The sequence below is a fragment of the Carettochelys insculpta genome, chromosome 1, assembly GCF_033958435.1.
Source record: "Carettochelys insculpta isolate YL-2023 chromosome 1, ASM3395843v1, whole genome shotgun sequence".
Lineage (NCBI taxonomy): Eukaryota > Metazoa > Chordata > Testudines > Carettochelyidae > Carettochelys > Carettochelys insculpta.
The window spans coordinates 319,729,359-319,751,339 of record NC_134137.1 but is presented as its reverse complement, the minus strand read 5'-3'; the positions used below and the strand labels follow the sequence as shown (position 1 = coordinate 319,751,339).

General features: G+C 38.7%; 1 protein-coding gene across 5 annotated transcripts in view; it reads right to left on the bottom strand.

The window, feature by feature from the left end:
- RPAP3 (RNA polymerase II associated protein 3) overlaps positions 1 to 21,981 on the bottom strand; it is a 52,281-nt gene that overhangs the window by 26,406 nt on the left and 3,894 nt on the right. For 2 of the 5 annotated variants that reach the window (XM_075013951.1, XM_075013960.1), the window contains exons 2-8: positions 15,217 to 15,375; positions 13,702 to 13,842; positions 11,182 to 11,304; positions 6,672 to 6,799; positions 4,585 to 4,706; positions 2,728 to 2,798; positions 1,256 to 1,393 (exon numbers count right to left, since the gene is read on the bottom strand). In XM_075013951.1, the coding sequence (XP_074870052.1) occupies positions 1,256 to 1,393; positions 2,728 to 2,798; positions 4,585 to 4,706; positions 6,672 to 6,799; positions 11,182 to 11,304; positions 13,702 to 13,842; positions 15,217 to 15,369 (876 nt within the window). In that variant the 5' untranslated portion in view covers positions 15,370 to 15,375. The other 3 variants (XM_075013969.1, XM_075013985.1, XM_075013979.1) reach the window with 3 other exon arrangements.

Here is a 21,981-nt window from a genome sequence, read left to right as displayed (position 1 = left end):
GTGCACACCTACAAGCCCCTGCTGTGATGGGAGGGTCCTCCTACACGAGAAGCTCGAGCTGGAATGCAGGAGGGTCCCTGCCACTCTTCTCTTTTTAGACAATAGACCCTCTGTTCAGGCAGGATGGGCTCTGTCATGAAAGACTAGGGGGTCAGCCCCTTACAACATCTACCTAGTATATGATGGGACCATGGCAACTCTCCCCCACGCTGAATCAATTCACAGAATCCAAGGAAAGATGAGGCCCCTCAGAATAGCAGGTTTCAGTATTAACAGCCTTTCAAGATGAATAGGTATATTCACAGCTCTTGGAAATATTTCAGACTGCAGGCAAACATCACTGCATCAGCAACACTGTTTGTATTCAAAAGGCTTCCTTAATAACTTTGAGGGTTAGAAGCAGGATTTGCATTTTTGTTTTGTTTTTGTTTTGAAGTCAAGGCTAGAATTCAGACATGATCACAGGACTCCAGAAGTCAAGTCCTTAGGGTTATGCCCACAGTGTAAACGACTTAATCCAGCCCTACCTCCACTAATTCTTTCTTCAAGCATTATCAGATTAAAGCTTCTTGACCTCACATTTAAGGCCCCTCAGATTTCCATCCCTTTTTTATTTATTTGCTCTATTATTGCATCACTCACTGCCCCTTCAACGATTCCAGCATTACTTTTAACCTAGTTATTAACAGCTCCAATATTTTCTTCCAAATCATTACTTTATGCATGGAGGACTTTCCCTAATATATCCTAAAAATTACTATTATGTCCTCCAAATCCCACATTCTCACTCAGTATATACTATCCATAAGAAAATGCAAACATATACTAAACTGCTAGGCATGTGACCCCCACAGATTTGCATCTACTTTCTTTCTTTTAATTAAAAAAAGCAAAAACACCAAAAAGGAACTGTCAATCATCAGGCTCTTAGATTGCAAGGTTTTTGGAGCAGGAATACACTTTCACCTTTATGGCATTGATATCACTTGTGATCTCCAGGTGCTACTCTGATACAAAAGCCACTCAACAATAAAAAAAACAAAAACAAAAAACCACCAGCTAGATAAAATCCCATCTCACACCATTAAAAATACACACCTGCTACGGAAGGAAAAAATAAATGAAATACAAAAGTTAAAGATACTATGTGCTTTTTTTGTTCACATGTGCATAGTAACACTATTGTATACCATTACTTATCTTGGAGTAAACATTTTGTTCATTTTCCCTCACGGGAAAAGGTTATGTGATTTACCAAGTCTTTCTCTGCAATAGCTTTCTGCTTCAGCTGCTGCTCTTCGATTTGCCTCTTCTTCTTCTCACCTGTTAATTCAGGCTTCTTTCCAGCTTCTTCTGTTTCTTTTTGTTGTGAATTTTCTTTCAATGTTAGAGTCTCAGAGAAAGAGATAGAGAAAATCAGCAGCCCTATTCAACTGATCTGCTCACTCTCTCACATACACAAACACACAGCTTGTCTACATGATGGTTCTGTCGACACCAGACAGAAGTGTGAATTCTAATGTGCACTGATGTCATTCACTAAATAGAGTAAGTATTTATTAGTGTATATTAGCAGGGTCTACACGCAATAGTTGGTGTGTAACATGTTGGTACACATTAGAATTTATACCGCCCCCCTTGGTGTAGACTAACACACTATATAGACAAGCATACATACACCTGGAATTTTCTTCAATTGGAATGTATCACAATGTCTGGTCTAATCAGAACTACCTTATAAAGCATTTTATTTATTTTTAAGCTACTTTGTTCTATATGTGAATACAATTTCCCCACTGTTAAAAATAAAAACATTTTGTTGAAGTGTCTACCTATTATCAAGCTTTAAATCACAGTGCTTCTGTAACGTATAACATCAATTTGTTAAAATATTTATCAGAAAGCAGCAACCTTCTGATTCTGATGTTCCAGTTTCGAAGCACAACTGTATCTTATTCTCAACACTGTGACAATACAACATCAGCTGCAGCTGGCACATCATTTTAGAGTTCACTACAATGTTTAAAGCACAAAGACTGATTTTAAAAGGAAGTTTTCCAAATGCTTCCAAAGTAACAGGGGTATATTTTTGGACACTGAGAAACGTGTATTTACCACAGCTCATTACAGTCAAAACTCTTTCTCCATACTCCTCTTCTGTAGTAAACCATCCATAAATTCTTAATCCACATACATCTCTGTACTGCCTACACCCACTCATCATGCTTCCTAATTTGAATCAACTACAAAAATTAGAGGCACAAACTAAGCTGCACTCAAGCATATAATCAGCCAATACTACTCTATAGCTAACAGAGTACATTAAGCTCTTCCACTTGTAAACAATGTTACTATGTGACTTGTGCTAGATTGATCACCAGTAAGAAAAAGCACATAAGATATAAAAAATCTGAGAAATCAGAACCAGGTTAGAAACATGACATTGTCAGACTATTGGCATCCACCATTGTATTTTTTGTTTCTTTCACAAATACGTGTGAGTTAGTTCACTGTAGGCCAATGAGCTACCATTTTGTTGATCAATGATTACAGATTTGTTTAGTTTACGTCTTGCACTGTCCTAAAATTTGGGGTGTGGGGGGGGGCTGGAAATGCCATATACTAAAAGCATATATATGTACACTTAAAGGATTTTCTGGCAATGTGAATAAAGTTAAATATATAAAAATGTTTAATAAACTGCCTGCAACCCTTTGTACCTCTTACCTGATTGATTTTCTGGAGTTCATTTTTTGCTTCAAAGTTATTTGGATCCAGTTCTAAAACCTTTTCATAATCTAAAACAGCAGACAGAAGGACATCAAAATTTCATATTTTTATACAACATTCCAGATGATAAATTAGAAAACAGTCTGTTAACTTTTACTGAAATATGAACTAAGAGTTTCTAACAAGTTATTTTGTGGTACTGAAAATCAAAACTTGCTAGCTGGTGCAAGACACTAAGAATTTAAGATGTAATACATTGTTTACTATTCTAAGCCATTTAAAATGCAATTATTTTTATAAACTACTTGTAGCTATTCCTCTTATTTTAACTTGCCAGCAAAGCTCAATTTAGCATCCTGTTTAACAGAATCATAGAATACTAGAAGTATAAGAAACCTTGAGAGGTCATCAGCTCCAGTCCCTTGCACTCACAGAAGGGTCAAACACCATCTTGACCATCCCTCAGAGATGTTAGTCTAACTTGTTTTTCCAATATCTACAATGACAGAGATTCCACAACCCCCTCAGGCAATAACACATACGTGTGTTGCTTATGTTCATTCTCCATGATATGACCTTGTTTTCACCTATTTGAAGGATTCATTTTTTTTTTGATTTTTAGACAATTCAAGATCTCTTGGTTAAGCCACAGTGGTGTGTTGCCATGCTTCCTGTTTTTTCAATGCAGTGGAATAATTTCCTCTTCAGCTCTTAAAGAAGTCTCTTTGAAAAGCTGTCAACTGTCTTCAATTCTTTTAAGTATCGGAGGGGTAGCCGTGTTAGTCTGGATCTGTAACAGCAACGAAGGGTCCTGTGGCACCTTATAGACTAAGAGAAAAGTTTTGAGCATGAGCTTTCGTGAGCACAGACTCACTTCATCAGATGCTGGTCTTGGAAATCTGCAGCAGTGTTCACACCTCCAGATCAACTGCTGGTAGTAAGCCTCACCCTTGCTGACTGAGCTAACTTTGTTATCCCCACCCTTGCTCTGGCTTATTTATACCTGGCCCTGCAGATTTCCAAGACCAGCATCTGATGAAGCGAGTCTGTGCTCACAAAAGCTCATGCTCAAAACTTTTCTCTTAGTCTATAAGGTGCCACAGGACCCTTTGTTGCTGTTTCAATTGTTTTGGGACCTTACCTACCAACTCCCTGAGTTTGCTAAACAGTATCTTGTTGAAAACCATTAACTTTATTTTGGTGTTTTTCCTCCTACCATTCCTTAGAATCATGAACTTAATCATCTCATGATCACTTTAACCCAAGCTTTCACTTTCAAATTTTCAAGTCAGTTCTCCTTCTTACATATTAAAATCAAATCTAGAAAGGCAGCTTTTCTCACCTTCTGAGATAAATAAAATCTCCAACATAGTCCAAGAACTTGGATAATCTGTGGCCTGCTGTGTTATTTTCACAAAAGATGTCTGGATAGTTGAAGTCTCCCATCTCCACCACATCCTGTGCTTTGGATGATTTTGTTTGTAGTTTAAAAAGAAAGTGTCACTACCCATTCTGCCTGGTCAGGTGATCTCCAGTAGAGCCTTACCATGACATCACCCTTGTTTTTTACCCCTACCCAAAGACTCAACAACCTCTGACTCTTACGTCCATCTCACCCTCAGTCAAAATGTATACATTTTTAATATATAAGGCAACAGTTCTGTTTTTTCCCCCAGCTCTCCTTCCTCAGCAATCTGCTTTATTTTTTTCTTGAAAATGGAAATCGACTATCCTTTATCAACAGGGATAAAAAACAAGAATATCTACAAAAAGAAGCTTTGAAGTGGTAAGTGTATAAACAGTTTGCAAGTACAATAAGAATTATTCAAAAAAGAAGAAAAAAATATGACTAACCTTCTTTGGCCCCCTCAAGATTTTGCAAAGCAAAGCGAGCAGCTCCTCTTCTGGCATAAGCCTTCGTATAATTCTTATTTAACGCAAGTGCTAAATTGCAGTCAGATTCTGCAACGGAAAACCTGTAACAATAACGCAAGTTAGTTATTTTGGACACATTTAAGGAGAAACATATGTATCGCTCCAGATTAAGCTAACAGGATTTATGCAAATTAAGAAAACAGTAGAGTGTCAAATTTTAGGGGGTGGGAGGAAGGAGGGATTCAATGATGTTAATCCCCTGGATTTAAAAAAAAGTGATTGTCAGGGCTCCTTTCCCACTGGCATTCTGAATGCAGAAAGTGGGGACCCACAAAAACTTATACACCTTGCCTATACATGGCTGCACTTTATAATTTCCCAGGGTCACATATCCCGTCACCACCCCAGTCCTTGAAGACCCCCCTTTAACCAAGGCAGACACACCGGGGAATGCTTCTCAGTGGGGGGGCGGGGTGGGCCAAGAGAGCTCTTGAGAAAAAGTGCTGTAAAGTGGTAGCTATCTGGCTGAAGGCATGTAGGCAGACACGCCTCACAGATAATACAGGAATGGGTCAGTCTCTAAAACCAAAAGGTGTGTTATTCAGAAAGCAAGAGAAGACTAAAGCCGAGACTTTCAAACACAGAGATTCCCTCTCTGGGATTCAGCTTAAAATTTACAGGGGAAAAGAACCAAGTTAATAACCAGGATCATTAAGAGAAAAAGTAGAGCCAGTCCAAACCACATTTAAAATAACCATAACCTGATTGTGTCTAACTAGACATTTCCCTTCTACTTACATCTCTAAGGCTGATTCGGAGATGGTCAGGATGTTTATGGGATTCATTCCAATAGCCTGACAGGCATCCTCTCCCTCTGTCCTCTCTCTGACTCCCCAGAAGACAAAAGACCCCTAAAACTGTAACTATTCTCAGTTCAAAACATCATTCCACTCCCACTGGCTCACCTGGGCTCAAGATATCTCAGGAAGAGATTAACTCCTTCCCTGAACTCATTCACGACAGTGAGAGAAGGCAACATTCAGCATCAGTTGTTGACATGAACTCTGACAATTTTAGACGCACTCTTCCTCAAGGTATTTGCAGCACTATTCTGATGCGAAGCCCCTTTGGGACTAAGAATGACAGCTTGCTCTCATCAGACCACCTCGAGCTTTTCTGGACATGTGAAAACTAGAGCAACACCGGCTGCCAGGACTGAATTCTCAAAAAAGGGCCTGCATCTACCCTCAAATGAGGTTCAGATTTCAGTTCAGGCACTCAAAGGGAGCAGGCTTTGTTAACATAAACACTTAGTTCACAGCAAGCTGGGGTATAAATCAATCCCAGACTAAAATATTGCACACTAAGCATTTGTGTGGACACTGCTGCTGTGCACTAAAAGTTGCCTAGTGAGATTTAACCTAGTCTACCTGGAAATGAAAGGGACTGAAGTGCATAAAGGAACGTGGTGTATCTACTGCAACATACCAGAAATGTCCATGTGTGATTTAATCTACTCCCAAGTAGAGTACATTAAAGCATGCTAGGAAGCTTCTCATGTAGCAGCAGGGTTCACATGGATGGTGTACAGCAGACTAGTACAGGATAGATTTATACCCTAGGCTGCTGCAGTTTAGGTATTTGTGACAGCAGTCCCAAAGAGGTGAATATACTTTACTTCTCTTAGCTATAATGCACCCCAATATGACAGCAGAGTCTTTAGACACCATAATGCCTCAGCAATAGGGAAAAAGCAATCACCCTCTGCCAAAAATGGGAAATCTTGGAAGCACTGCTTGAAAATTTGGGGCTAAATTTGAGAGTAAAAAAAAGTAAAGCATATGACTAAAAACACAACAGGGAGGTTGGGACTTCTATAGTCTGAAGCTGTGGAGTCTGACTGAAACTGACAACTTCAGTTGGCACTTTCCATTCCGACAAACCAAATTGCTACTCCAAAGGTTTAATCAGGCTGAGAATACATATCAACAAACCTGTCGTTCCTAGCATGGTGAACAACATATTCATGGCTACAATTCTAAGAAAAAGTTAGCTAAAAGTCTTACTTTTTCTTTCTAAAGAAAGCAGATGCTCTGTTTGTGGGTAGGACTGGATTGTATGGATCAGCATTCATCCCTTTTGTGTAACAATTTATTGCTTCATCATACTTTCCTTGTTTAAAGTACATGTTGCCCTGTTTAAAAAAAAATAAAAATAAAAAAGGGTGTTGTCAATTTGTCACAGTACAGTCTTTTACTAAAAACTCTTTCTACTCACTTCTGTTCAGTCTCTTAATTTTATGGTGTGAAGAGAACAAGCATTTTATACTTTGGGTTAAACATTCCAGTTTAAATGTCTACTTCCAAGCATTGCTAGCATTCATCTGCTATTTATAAAACATTTCTAAACGGTTTCTCATATTCCTACAGTCAGTAATTTTTACCATCCTTGTAATAAATATGGCTAACTTTGTCATACACTTATTTCAAGACTATTCAGCTTGTTAAAAGACTCCACAACATAAAACATAATAAAGCTACCAGAATTCCCATAGAGCATTACTAAACACCTTTTCACAGGTTATCAATGAAAATCCAACCAAGTATCACAGTATTTTAGCTTTCCAAGAAGATTCATAGTATCATGCCATAATAGCTTTTCTATTTTCCTGTTATAGTCCAAATTATTCTGAGGCTAGAATATTGTCTTACCAAGTATCATCTGGAGATGAGATGGCGGGGAGAAAATAACTTATTGTTTTGGAATTGTTTCCATGCTTAGGGAAGTTGCTTTCTATTTTATTCAGAAAGCTCAGGTTGGATTAGATTTTAAAGCAACATTAAGACACAATTGAAATGACCTTGAACTGAGAAATACCCTGAGAATTATGCATAATGTAGAAAATATGCATATTTTCTGTCAATTATACTCCAATAATAATTTATGTTGCATCTTTAATGAAATCTGCAACAAAAATAACTGCATTACAGGAAAAAAGCCAATGTAAAATCTCACGCACAATACTTGTCCAGCTCATCAGTCAAGATGGGCTGTACCAATCCATCATGGAAGAACAAAGTGTCACACAAATAAAACTCATGATTGTAAGGTTAACTCATAAAATGACAGAGACGAAGATAACACAAGACAATGTAAGAGAACTTCATAAGTAATGGAAAGCCTTGCCTTTTCAGATAGCTCAGGACAGATGTGGGAACACAATCTCTAAAGAGAAGATGACGTATGAACCACACTTTTTCTCCCCCAAAAGTCCAGCGATCTTAGTGCTGTTTGAGGCAACAAACTCAAAAAGGTAAGTATCAGACAGGTAGCCATGTTAGTCTGTAGCTTTGAGAGCAACAAGAAGTCTTGTGGCACCTTACAGACTAACAGATATTTTGGAGCATAAGCTTTCGTTGGCAAAGACCCGCTTCGTCTGATGAAGCTGGTCTTTGCCCACGAAAGCTTATGCTCCAAAATATCTGTTAGTCTATAGAGGTGCCACAAGACTTCTTGTTCTCAAAAAGATAAGCTGGAACCTCAGAACTGAGAGCAGATAAAAAAAAATGTATATGCAATAAGAGAAATGGAGAGGTAAGGAGACAGACAGCAGGATAGGAAAAATGTCACTGTCAACCTTGGCTGGATTTGAACGAAGAGTTAATATCATCTGAGTTCTATATGATCATCTATCTTGAGTTGGTGTTCCCACCCAAATCCTGATGAACAGGTAGTTTAAATTTAAAAAAAGAAAAAGAAAAACAAATCAGAATTGGCACCAATGTTCAAAGCCGACAGAAAGACCTAGAATGATACCTATATGGACAAAGACTTGATTACTCTCTCACTCCTAGATTTAGCTTCTTTAGGTCCCAAATGAGAAATAATGTCAAAGTGGCGGTGGAAGTGCAGACAAAAATAGTATTTCCAGGGCTGTGCTATATTTAAGATAGGGAGGTTCACTCTCAACAACCTAGCCCTTTCAATAAGCAGAAAGTTGACTTAAATTCAAGTGTGAGAGGACCAGGAGGGAATCTTCTCACTCTGAAGAATGTAATGAATCATGGACCTTTGGCACAATGAAGACATCATATATACTAGGCAAAACTGGAAGGGAGAGAGAAAAGAATGGTTACTTAACCTATAGTAACGGTGGTTCTTTGAGATGTGTTGTCCACTCAGATTCTGCTTCTGCTCTGCATGTCTATGCAGGAGAGATCAGATCCTTTCAGCATCCACTGGGACCACATCTGCTCCTAAATCCCCTTGTGCTGCTCCTGCTCCTCCTTCCCCCCACCCAAGACATCAATGGCAGAATGAGATCAATGATCCTTTAGAGGAAATCTGATACTGCTTGTTGGACTTTTTGGGCAGAGGTGCTTTTGGTGCCGCAACGTACCACAAGATCTTAACGGTTCTCGCATTCGTTAATGGACATGTAATAGTGAAATGTAACTAGCAGTTTGAGTGGCCTTTCCTTTATTACTTCTAATGCATTGGCTGTATGCCTTAAGAGCTCAGAGAAGGACTTGATGTGATTAGTCTAGGCAGTAACAGAAGTGACTGCCCCCCATTTGGTTAAGAGAAAGCACACATTCTCCATAACAGTTCTATCTCCAATTGCTATTATTCACTGTTATGCTGTTGCAGCCTGTGAAACTGTACTAACTGATCCTGCTAGATAAATTTAAAGCACCTTCTAAGAGAGTGACCTCTAAGCAGCGGAATAACAAGGGTAAAGGGCAACATGAGATCCCGTGGAATGACAGAGGAGTAGAGGCCACAAAGAATATTCTCAAATTTCCTGTGGTCTGTGCCTATAATTATCAGAGGGGTAGCCAAGTTAGTCTGGATCTTCAAAAACAAAGAAGTACTGCAGTACCTTATAGACTAACAGATATTTTGGGCTATAAGCATCTGTGAGCAAAGACCCACTTCGCCAGACTTATGCTCAGAAATACCTCTTAGTCTACAAGGGGCCACAGAACTTCTTGTTATTTGTGCCTATAATGGCACTCTCTGGTACCTGACCAACAAGGTTTATATGTGACATCATCATCTTGCTGTGTTCTGAGGGGCAGGAAGAAAATGAATGTGCTTTCTTAAATGGGAAGTTATCTTGTCAGGTATCCTAGGGTCTTCCCACAACCAAATGACAAAATTCAAAACACATGAATTTATCAGTGCAATGGTCACACCAGAAATCAGCACTGAGGCAGATGCATCATTGCTAGATGATGCAGATAGCAAGGAATGACTCCAGTAACGTGGTGACAACAACACTAATCAGTACCTAACATGGCAGTCAGCAACATCTGAACTGTGGAAGTGAAGCCTTAGTTATGAGCCCTGAGGTCAGTGATTCCTGAAAGCTGTGTGCCTGGCTGCTCAGGAGAGATTCAAATGCCACCCAGATTATTAGCAAAAAGCCCACATCTGTTTTTTTTTTTTTTTTTGTTTCTACATGGTACACATACCTCGGTTATTCTGCACAGGGATGGAAAAAGATTAGAGGCAACATTGACTAAGGTTAAAAGTATCAACTGGGTGTTCCAATGGCAGCACTGAGGGAAGTGAAGACCACTGTTTCAGATGGTGCCATGAATGACCGACTGTACGAAGGCCTCAGAAGGATCCTGTCTGGGTTACCAACTGCCTTTCTGACTGAGGGGTATAAGATTGTGAGTCATGGTAGGTCTTTTGTCTGTCTTTTTTTGGCGTAAGGATGGATGACCCATGCTTGTGCTTGACCCCGAAGCAGCTCTGCTTCCAACTGCTTTCAGACAGTGTCTGGGTAGAGGAGTTCTCGTCTATCTTGCCAGACCTGGTAGCCTTAGGTTAAGTAAGTCCTTAGGTGCTCACTGGGATTCTCTACCAAATAGACTGAGAAAGCAGGATTTTTTTTTTAGCTCCAGGTTCTCAAAAGCCTTCATTAAAGCTATCTTTTCAGAGCTTAAGATGGGCCTCAATGGTTTTGTGCATTCTCTCAGAAAAGTAACAGAGTCCTGTTAAGTGTTCAGTCCCTCACCAAGGCAGAAGAAATATCAAGACTGTCTAATATTACACAACAGACAGCCACTCAAGATGGACAAGTTTTATTAAGTCCCAAGTATTTTGTTTCAGCCAAAGAAACTAAGTACTGGTTACCCCAATAATTCCAAATGTAACTTTTTTAAACCAAATGGTGTTATTATTGACTAATTACACTAACAATTAATGTTCCTTATTCTGACAACTAACAGCTCAGTACACAGAGCATGTGGACACTGCAAGAGTTCTGTCTTGTTATCACAATCAGAAAAAAAAGTGAGGGACAGATGGCCCCATTGTGCTCGTTATGTCTTTTCCATGGGCAGGGGAGTGTTACTGTGGGGAGGCAGTGCAGCAATCCAAGTGTACAGAGGGCATGGTCATGGTCCCAGCAGAGACTGCTGCCTAAAAGAATCTGTTCACAGGTACATGCTCACCAGAAGTGGAATCCATGTGGACAACAACTTGAAGAAACAGCCAGTGTTCAGACATGTGTGTCATTTTTTTTTTTTTTTTTAAAAAAGGGTCACCTAATGCTGCAATGACCTTTTCTTTCTCAGCAAGAGCTTTTTCTGCATCTATATGAATTCCATCTTCTTCAGAGTCTGATTCTGGAGATAAGGAATCATGAGTACTATCTTCTTTATCAAGTTCTTCAAGTATTTTGTCCTAGAAACATACAAAATAAATTTACTTATGTATGCTCAATACAATCGATGATTCTATGTATACCATAACTAGGTATCTATAAAATACAAACTAGACACAAGATTTAAAAAAAAAAACAACTTATCTGTGAATTGCTACAAATACTGCTGAATATTTTTGTCTTCAGTTAACTAAATGGTATGATCAACCACAGGGGTTCACTTGTGCAGATCTCTGTACAGAAGTGAGACCTAATAACTTGTAAGACTTACAATTTTCGTGAGATGATTTTGAAGTCTTGACAAAGGCAACAAAGTAACTCCATGACAACATATACTAAAAATAATAAAAACCTAAGTTATTCTACTTGGGTTCTTATAAAATGTTCATTGTTATTGCAGATCATTAAATACAGATAATATTGCTATGGCTGGAGCTTAGTAACAGCTGTTCATGCAATAAAAAATGTGAAAATATACACTATAAACATCAGAAATGCAGAATTATTTCCTGTGACTAGAACAGACCCATATTCCATCAAGGTTTTTTGTTTTAAAATAAACTTCAACTATCTGAATATCTATTCTACATCAGGCATTTTAGATTTCTGCTCAAATTTCTCTAATTAAGTAAGCATTTAAGCATACGAATTCAAGCCTTAATGAATTGTACAGCTTTCCTGAAGCAGGGACGGCAATGCATGTTTGGAAGCCACTCAATCTGTCATCCATAAACCAAACTAAGATTTGAAATGGATAATAATATAGTTTATGTTCATTTTTAAAAATGTGTAAGTGGCACAGTAAGTCGTAATTAAACGAAAGGCTTTCACACTCAGTTTTGGTTATGAAATCATTATTTTCACAGTATTTCAGTGTATTCACTGCACCTAATGTTTATTCAAACATTTTAATTGCTGATAACATGCCACACCTCACATGGATTCTATCATTTTCTGAAATGTCAATAAAAAGTAGGATGGATGAGTTTAGTATCTTAATATTTATTTTACGAAGTATTTTATTTTTTATATCAAAGTTTTAAAATAACTTAATAGTGGATTCCCATCATGAGAAAGTTAACTGATCAGTTATTTTTTAAAATTAGTATATTTCTATCTCAAAGCCACAGAAGCATTAAAAAATTGTAATCAAAGTTAATTTGAAAAACAGCAATCTCAGATCTCCAGATTTTGTAAATTATTAACTCTTTAGATAAACCTCACTGTGTAGTATTATTTAGACATACTCCACGAGAAACCTGAGATGAAAATTCATAAGAGATATCCTGTTGGTATAATAAAGGTTTCCATTCCTTTTAAACACCATGATGCTTTCACTTCAGGAAGCTCATTAAGACTTTATATGCTTTTAGGACTTCAAGTCCAAATTTGTTTGATTCCAAATAAATAACCACCTTTACACAGCATCTTGGTTCAATACAATTCTTGCACTGATCTGAATACTTAATTTCAACAGCAGCAGCATGAGCTCATGAAATCTGGGTCTGGAAAGTATTTTAAGAAACTATTTTCCAACTATGTTGTTCTAAAAACTCTCATAACAAAGCTTATTTATGCATACTATTAATAAATAAGGGTGTCAAAATGCTTTAAAATATGCATATCGCTTTTAACCAATCTCCCTATAAAAACCCTGACAAATGTTGAAGATTTACCTCACACACTCTTCTCCTTCTACTCTAAACCACTTCTTCTTGAATTATTTTACATTTATAAAACATATTTAAAACTATTTTTCTTAAAAGATAAAAAATCGTCATATGAGCCAAAGCAGATCACAATTACTTTGAATAGCTCAGGTCTAATGTACTTAAATTATAGTATCTGACCACATCTTTTCAAGAACCAAAATGCAAGCTATCTGGGGCAACGAGTGTTTTCTTTTGTTGTTCCAATACTTGTGCAAGTGGGAACTAAGCTAACAGTCCTCTAGACCAGCAGCATCCAATAGGAATTCAAAGATCGCCACACTTGCGGTTGTTATCTTTCCACGTTTGCCACATTAACCCCCTTCCTTCCCCCCCACCCCGCTTTAAATAAATGCCCTCCCTCTCCCCCAGAATCAGGCATGCCCAGCACACACACACGCAGCCCTGAGTTCTAATTCAATGCCAGCGACTCACAAGAGCCACCACACACTTCTCCCACCAAACAGTGGGGTGTGTGCACAGAATGGGTGGAGGGCACTGCAGCTCTCGGAGGAGCTGCATTTAAAGGTTCCAAGAGCCGCATGTTGGCCACCCCTGTATTCACTGCAATGCAGTGTCCTATTCACCACGTAGTGAGCAGATAACAGACACCCTGACTCTAGCTACTAATACAATAAAATATTAAGCAACAGTATCAATGAGGCATGATGCATAGGATAAGTATACCATATGCCTGGAATTACGTACCACATCAAGCTTTCCCCATGCTTCATAGTCGTAAGATTTTATCTTGTTTTTTTTGTTTTCCTCAGTGGTTTTCTTAGAAGATGCTTTAGCTTTGCTCTTCTTCTTTTTCCTGTACGCCTCATTTCGAATTGGAGGTAAACTCTATATAGAACAACACTTTAGTTTTAACTTGCTAATAACTTAAGAGTTGAGAGGGGTTTTTTTCCCCCCTCAGATGACATGGGATAACATTTACAGTAATATATATAGCAGCTCTGTACCTCAAAGCCACAGAAACACTAAAAAATTGTAATCAAAGTTTATTTTAAAAACAGCAATCCTCAAAACTCCAGCTTCTGAAAGCTAACCAGCAAAGTTTTTAATATAAAAATGAGAAATGATTGAAAACTACATGTCTTAAAGATGAAGGCAGATTTAAAGTAGAACTTTTGTTAATATCAATAAATGATTTGCTTTATATTCTAAGTGAGTTTCTAAACTGTGATACTCCAAAGTAGTTTGGGAGGGGGGCACTTTGTAAATAAATGTTAAAGTTCATAAGCCCTTACATTATTACAATTCTGAGGTAAGAGATTTAACTTAAGTTTTAGATTAGGCTTCCCTGAATTCAAAACATTTTGAAGGAAACTATAACCCAGCTCTACAGCTCCACTCAAACATTCATGCTGGTGCTGCTCCACAAGCTGACACAGAAGCTTTGTAATCTAACAGGAAGTGATAAAATGCAGTATCAAAAATTCAAACATTAAATATTTGCCATGGCTGAACCTTGTTGTGACTATTTCAAACAAGATTCAGTTCATTTTTGTAGATGGAATTTCAGACATAAAATTTACAATATTCTGGATAGAAATAAAGGAGCAGGAAAAAAAACTGTAAAATGCATGGCAGACTGAAAAATCATTGTACTGATTCTGTCCATCTCCATATGCTCCTTCCTCTGAAACATAAAACAAAACCTTTTTAAAAGCCAATGGCATGTTTCATACCCATATCAATCATCCATTGGAGTGCAGAGGATGAAATCCTGATCTCACAGATACCAATAGGAACGTTAATTTTTCCCCACAAAGTTACGCTGCACACGAAGAAACTGTGTATCTACACATGTTTTAGTGCTTGTTAAATTCTTTTATAGTTTTATAATGAAGCACCAGTTTACTTGTAGATGGTCAAATCCTATTTGCCTTACTCACATAGGGAGCCCCATGAAGTCAGCAGGACTTCTCCTAAGTGTGTACCAAGGAGGATTTGGCAAAAACCAAAAACTTTAAACATGCAGAGGGGTAACACTGCATATAGGTTGATTCTACACGTTGTGGGTTAAAAAAAGTGTTTTGGTGATACTGACCCTTGAGGCACAGACCCTATATCAACACTAAAAATGAGGATCATTTTGGATCTTACTCTATGCAAAGAAAATCAAAACCAAATAATAAAAAAAACATGTTAAACCAATCCCACCATTTTTTATTAATAGCTATGTTAATACTGAGATTGGACTCTTAAATTTACCTCTTCTGTGGCACCACTCTGTTTCCTCAATTCAGAATCCATCTGCTTAATATCTTTTTCCCAGCTTTCTAATTCTCTCATAAAATCGTGAAGCTCTTCAGCATTTTGTTTCATTTGAAGCTGTAGTTCTAGTGCTTTATTTGGTGAAGTCATTGTTACCTGTTGAATTTTGAAGAAAAATATATTTTTGATGAGATAAAAAAAAAAAAGCATTTAACAACAGGAAAATAGCTTCAGTAAAAATGAAAAAAAAAAAAAAAAATATGCCTGAATTCAACAACTTTGTATGCATGAGTGAATCTTCCCATGATGAAAAGCAAAGACAGTGTCAGAAAAAGGAGATGAGAACAAGTTATATATCTTTGAAAAGCAAAGTTGATTATTTTTCCACTGATATGTATAAATCACTTACTTTTTCAGTTTTATTTCGGTTTTCTTTAAATTCAATTGAAAGTACCCTTCGGCTCTGCATTCTGACAGAAGGTAAAACAGAAGTATCCAATTCACTGTCTCTGATATGTCACTATTTTGTTTATGGCCATCATGTCCTGTTATTTTTATACTTTCCCAATTAGATAATTTCTATACCCTTTCCAAATCCTAAAGTTTCCAGAATCCTAGATTCCTATTTGCAGTATATTTATTTTGAGACAGACTGATCAGAATTTAACATTAGATTACTCTACCTAAAATAAAGAATAGATTTTCATTATTGTTATCTCACTCAAATTCTTTATTCAGTGTAACTTTGGCCTTGTTTTTGTTTTCCCAAAGCCACTGCTGCATACTGAACAGATGCTTTTCTTGAGCTGTCCTCAATCATGCCAGGGCCATTTCCTTAAGTCTTTAACATTAATTTAGAACTAATTGTAGCACAGGATGAGACCCATGGTCCAGTAGCCTGCCTCCAAAGTGGCTGGCACTAGGTGTTGAAGAGGACTGGAAAGAAACCCAGTAACCGACAGATGTGGGATAATCTGTCTCCCATGAATGTTTCATCCTAATCTGTCAAAATTATAGATGGTCTTAAATTTCTTCAGATAAAATTCTTATTTTTAATAACCATTAACTATTATAACTGTGCTATCTACAATGTCTTTGAATTTTACTAATTTCTTGGTCTCAATCACATCCTGTGACAGCAGCCTACAAGTCTATAATCTAATGTTATGTGGAAAAAACAACAGATTTGAATTTGGCACCTTTCTGTTTTATGGGATGGGACTTTCTTCTGAGCATTTTAAGACCTCCACAATCAGCCAGAGAAGCTTCACTTAAGTGGCAAAAAAATACTGTTTACCTAGGGCTGAATTTGCATAGTGGGAGAACAAAGAGCAGTCCAGTCATTGAATTACACAGAAATACCCAGGTCAGCCTGAACTTGGCAGTGAAAGTTAACAGAGGGACAGGCAGAATGATGTGTAAATAAAACTTTTCCGCGGTAGCTTGGGGATAACCGTGCAGTGAGGATACTGAGTATACATAGCTTGATAAACTAAACAGTAATAAGTCACCAGGGCCAGATGGTAATCACCCAAGAGCTCTGAAGGAATTTAAAAGTGAAATTGCACAACTACTAACTGTAGTTTGTAGCCTGAAATTTAAAATCAGCATCTGTTCCAGATGACTGGAGGATAGCTAATGTGACACCAATCTTTAAAAAGGGCTCCAGAAGTGATCCTTACAACTACAGGCCAGTTAGTCTGACTTCAATACCGGGCAAACTGGTTGAAACTCTAGTAAAGAACAGAACTGTCAGACACATTGATGAACGTAATTTGTTGTGGAAGAGTCAACATGGCTTTTGAACAGGGGAGTCGTGCCTCACCAACCCATTAGAATTTTTTGAAAGGGTCAAAGAGCATGTGGACCAGAGAGATCCTGTGGATGTAGTGTATTTAGATTTTCAGAAAGCCTTTGACAAGGTCCCTCATCAAAGGCTCTTAAGCAAAGTTAATTGTCATTGGATAAGAGGGAAGGACCTCTCTTGGATTGCTAACTGGTTAAAAGATCAAAAACAAAGGGTAGGAATAAATGGTCGGTTTTCAGAATGGAGAGAGGAAAACAGTGATGTTCCCCAGGGGTCTGTATTGGGACCAGTTCTATTCAACATATTTATAAATGATCTAGAAAAAGGGATAAAATAGTGAGGTGGCAAAATTTGTAGATGACACAAAACTACTCCAAACAGTTAAGTCTCAAGCAGAATGTGAAGAGCTACAAAAGGACCTTAATAAACTGGGTAATTGGGCAACAAAGTGGCAGATGAAATTCAATGTTGATAAATGCAAAGTAATAATGCACTTGGGAAAATATAATCCCAATTATACCTATAAAATGATGGGGTCTGACTTAGCTGTTACCACTCAAGAAAGAGATCTTGGAGACACTGTGGATAGTTCTCTGGAAACATCCACTCAATGTGCAGCGGTAGTCAAAAAAGCTAACAAAACGTTGGGCACCATTTAGAAAGGAATAGATAATAAGACAGAAAATGTCATATTACCTTTATATAAATCCATGGTATGTTCACATCTGGAATACTGTGTACACATGTGGTCACACCACGTCAAAGAAGATATTGGAATTGGAAAAGGTTCAGAAAAGGGCAACAAAAATGATTAATGGAGCATCTGCCATATAAGGAGAGATTAGTAAGACTTGGACTTTTTAGTTTGGAAAACAGATGATTAAGGGGGGATATGATAGAGGTATATAAAATCACGACTGGTATGGAGAAAACAGATAGGAAATTGTTATTTACTCCTTCTCACAACACAAGAACTAGGGGTCACCAAATGACACTAATAGGCACCAGGTTTAAAACAAACAGGAAATATTTTTTCCACACAACGCACAGTTACCCTGTGGAACTCATTGCCGGAGAATGTCGTGAAGGCCAAGACTATAGTAAAGGTTAAAAAAAGAACTAGATAAATTCATGGGGGAGAGGTCCATGAATAGCTATTAGCCAGGACAGGCAAGGACGGTGTCCCTAACCTCTGTTTGCAAGAGGCTGGAAATGGGTGATAGGGAATTGATCACTTGATGATTTACCTGTTCAGTTCATTCCCTCTGCGGCACCAGGCATTGGCCACTGTCGAAAGACAAGATACTGGGTTTGATGGGCCTATGGTCTGGCGCAGTATGGCTGTTATGTTCTTATGGTACATTCTTAAAGCCCTGTACAATCTGTGGAAGTCCTTGTCCAAAAACACGAAGACCGGGAAGTTAACAGGATTTGAAAAAAGTGCTAGATAAACTCATGGAGGATAGGTCCATCAACAGCTGTTAGTCAGAATGGGCAGGGGAGGGTGTCCCTAGTCTCTGTTAAAAGCTGGGAATGGGCGATAGGGAGTAGATCATATGATGATTTCCTGTTCAGTTCAGTCCATCTGGAACTTGTCACTGGCCACTGTTGGAACACAGGACACTAGGTTAGATGGACCTTTGGTCTGACCCAGTATGGCCGTTCTTATTGAACGTCTTCTTGTTCTTGCCATTTTCTAGCCTCTCTTTTGCCTCCTAACATCTTGTTTTTTGAATTGTAACTTCACAACAAACAGACAAGTCTTCACTAAGCTGAGCACAAGGATGCTGAGTTGTCTTCTCAACACTGTCCTGTTCATTTAGAATTCTGTAAGGCAGTGGTGAACAACCTGTAGCCTGCATGAGACCCATCGGGTTTCTACATGTGGGCTGTGAGACATTTTGTCTACTATTGCCCACGTGCAAGGTTCCCAGATTCCACTGGTTTCTGTCCATGCAGTTTTTTCTCTATTGGTATACTAAAGTGACACACATATGAAATGAGGGGTATGCTGATTGCGCACAATGTAGACACTGAGAGCAATACAGTCCCTCTGCATCCAAAGAGCTACTATGGTTCAGCTGGCACACCATACACATTCTAGGTATGCAAGCATGGTTAGCAAAACTACCCTATCTTGGGTATATTAATCTTGCAGCCCATTGAGATGAAGGAGGGCCACTCGTGAGGCCCACTCACTAGCCTAGATTGTCCATCGCTGCTGTAAAGGACCCTAGCACATTTAAGTGTTTGGAGGATAGGGAACTAACCAGAAAACTTTGCATTACATTATATAAGTCTCTCTATTCATACCTCTCAACCTGCACAGAACAATAAAAGAGAATCATTAGGGAAGCCATTAACCACGAGAACAAAGTAAGGGGCCTTTCTGAACAAATTTTGGGATTATGGTACTTTATTCCTCTGACATGTACTGAAAAAAGACACACTGCCAAAATTGATGTGTGGTACCTGCACACATAAACGAAGCGCTGAGAAAAGGAGGGACTCTGGTGAACAGCTTACTGGACTGGGAATGTCAAACTTTATGGTCAGAAGGGTTTATCATGAGTCCCCTAGTCCATAGGTTCTTAACTCGCAGGACAGCTTGCACATCTGCTCTTGGGGAGGGTGGCAATGCTGGGAATAGGAGATTGTAAGCAGCAAGGAGGTGCTTTGGTTCTTAACCCACTGCTCACCTAACATATTGTAGCCCACAATGTGTTAGGTGGGTAGCAGGTTAAGAGCAATTACAAACCAGCTGAGAACCAATGATCAAGTCTGACCACCTGAACATTGTATGGCACAGAACCTCACTCACTCACTGGAATTCACCCATACCTTCTGGCTGAGTTATTGGAATACTCCAATTATGGTCTAAGACTTGAAGTTACAAAGGGTTTACCAAAACAAAAAAATCCAGCCATATAGCACTTTAAAGATGAACAAAATAATTTATTAGGTGATATTTTGTTAGTCTTTATACAGACTAACATGGCTCTCTCTCTGTCAAAGAATTTACTGGTGATACCAGTTTAAACCATCAAGTAACCTGTGCTCCATGCTGCAGAGGAAAGCGAAAACCCCTAAGGTTTCTGGTAATCTGAGCAAAAATTCCTTTCTGGACCCAAATATGGCAATTATTTAGACCCTGAGAATGTGGGCAAAAACCCATCAGGCAGATACAGAATTCTCTGTACACGCTTAGAGCCTGCTCCATATAGGATCCCATCTCCAACTGCTTGACAACTGCCAGTAGCAAAAATCCCCATGGGCCACACCCCATTTTAGGCAGTCCTATTATACGAACCCCTCTATAAATATATCAAGCTAAGCCTTGAAGTCAGGTAGATTTTTTGGCTTCTATAGTTCTCTTGGAAGGCTGTTCAAGAGTCTCAATCCTTCAGTGGTTAAAATGCTTTGCCTAATTGCAAGCCTAAACTTGTTGTCAGCCAGTTGCCATAAACTTGTTGTCATGTCTACACTGATACTTAAACAAGAGGGAGGGAGAGGAGTTAATCAAGAGACCTAGAATATATGCAGCTTTTAGCAAGGCTGTGTTAAAACAACTTTGTTGCTTAAAGTCAGCATGTGTGATCTTTTGCCGACAAAATTCTTTTACTCCCAAAAGGGGAGAGTTGCTGTGTCAGCACAAGAATGCTCCTGCTGCCAAAGCATCACTCACACTTTCACTTGGTGAGGCAAAATTTTGTCTTTCAAGGTGTTTTTTTGTTTTTTAAAGCACCACGGACAAAAGTTTTGTCAATCTAATGCAAGTGTAGGCACACCTCTAAATTCAGTTCAGAGCTCTATCAGACTTCCTGATTAATCTTAGGCAAATTACTTAGAACCTGAGCCACAAAGATACCTTGGTGCTTAAACCTAACTTTAGGCATTTAAAATTCAGCGTTAGGCACCTAAAACCCAGTTTTAGATGTCAACATAATCCACAAAACTCTCACTGAACCTCACAGGCACCTAAACACACTTGATTAATAGGTTTGCAAAAGTTCCCTCTGCACCTAAATTTCTGCCTCTCAGAAGTTACAGTAAAATTCCTTTAACCTGACATATCTGGGACTGGACAGGTGCTGGATTACCAAGTTTTCTTGACTACTGGATGTCACCACCCTGCGCTCCTGCAGCTTCTTCACCACCCCTGCACACCCCAGCTCGACTCCACGCCCACCAAGCCCACCTGCAGCCCTAACCTACCCCAGGCTTAAGCCCCTGATTACTTTGACAATTTAACAACTCCCTTCTTCTTTTCTAATAAATCTTTAGTTTTAAATACTATAAGGTTGGCTGGCCACATGATATTTTGGGTAAAATCCAAACCCATATCAGTGTGGCAATACAGTGGGCCCTTTGGGATTCAGAACATTTGTATGAGCAGAATTTTTAAATAACCCCTTGCCTCACTGGACCTGCACGTTTATTGGGAGCCAGATACGTGGAATGCAATAAAGGGGGCTTTTTTTTTCCCTAATTTCTTATTTTCATTTTCTTGTTCAGTGTGGGAACTCAGAGAACAGTTTGGTTGGTGAGTTTAATGACAGAGTTAGCTACCAGCTTTACGAGAATCCGCTGTCCTTTTCACAGCATGCCCTGACTATGGCATTTTCAGTGAGGACTACCAGTAACCCTGAATCACATGAGGCACCTTCAATCTCCTTGCAGTAGCTTCTCCGCTTTGGATAAATATTTGAATAGACATTGGAGCAGGGAGGCTGAACCCCCAGGTGTCCTTAGGTGCCCTAATCAACAGTTCACATAGTCAGTCCATTCTTTCTCTCTCACCAAGGCCTGATGGCTTTTAAACATTGATTCAAAGTGGAGAAGAGAGAAAACTAAGAGAGCCCTCATCAGACTAGCCAATAAATCTGTTGTTAAAGCACTAACCTGATTACTCAGAGAGACAGGTTCCTAGCTATGTATCATCACTAGCTGAGAGT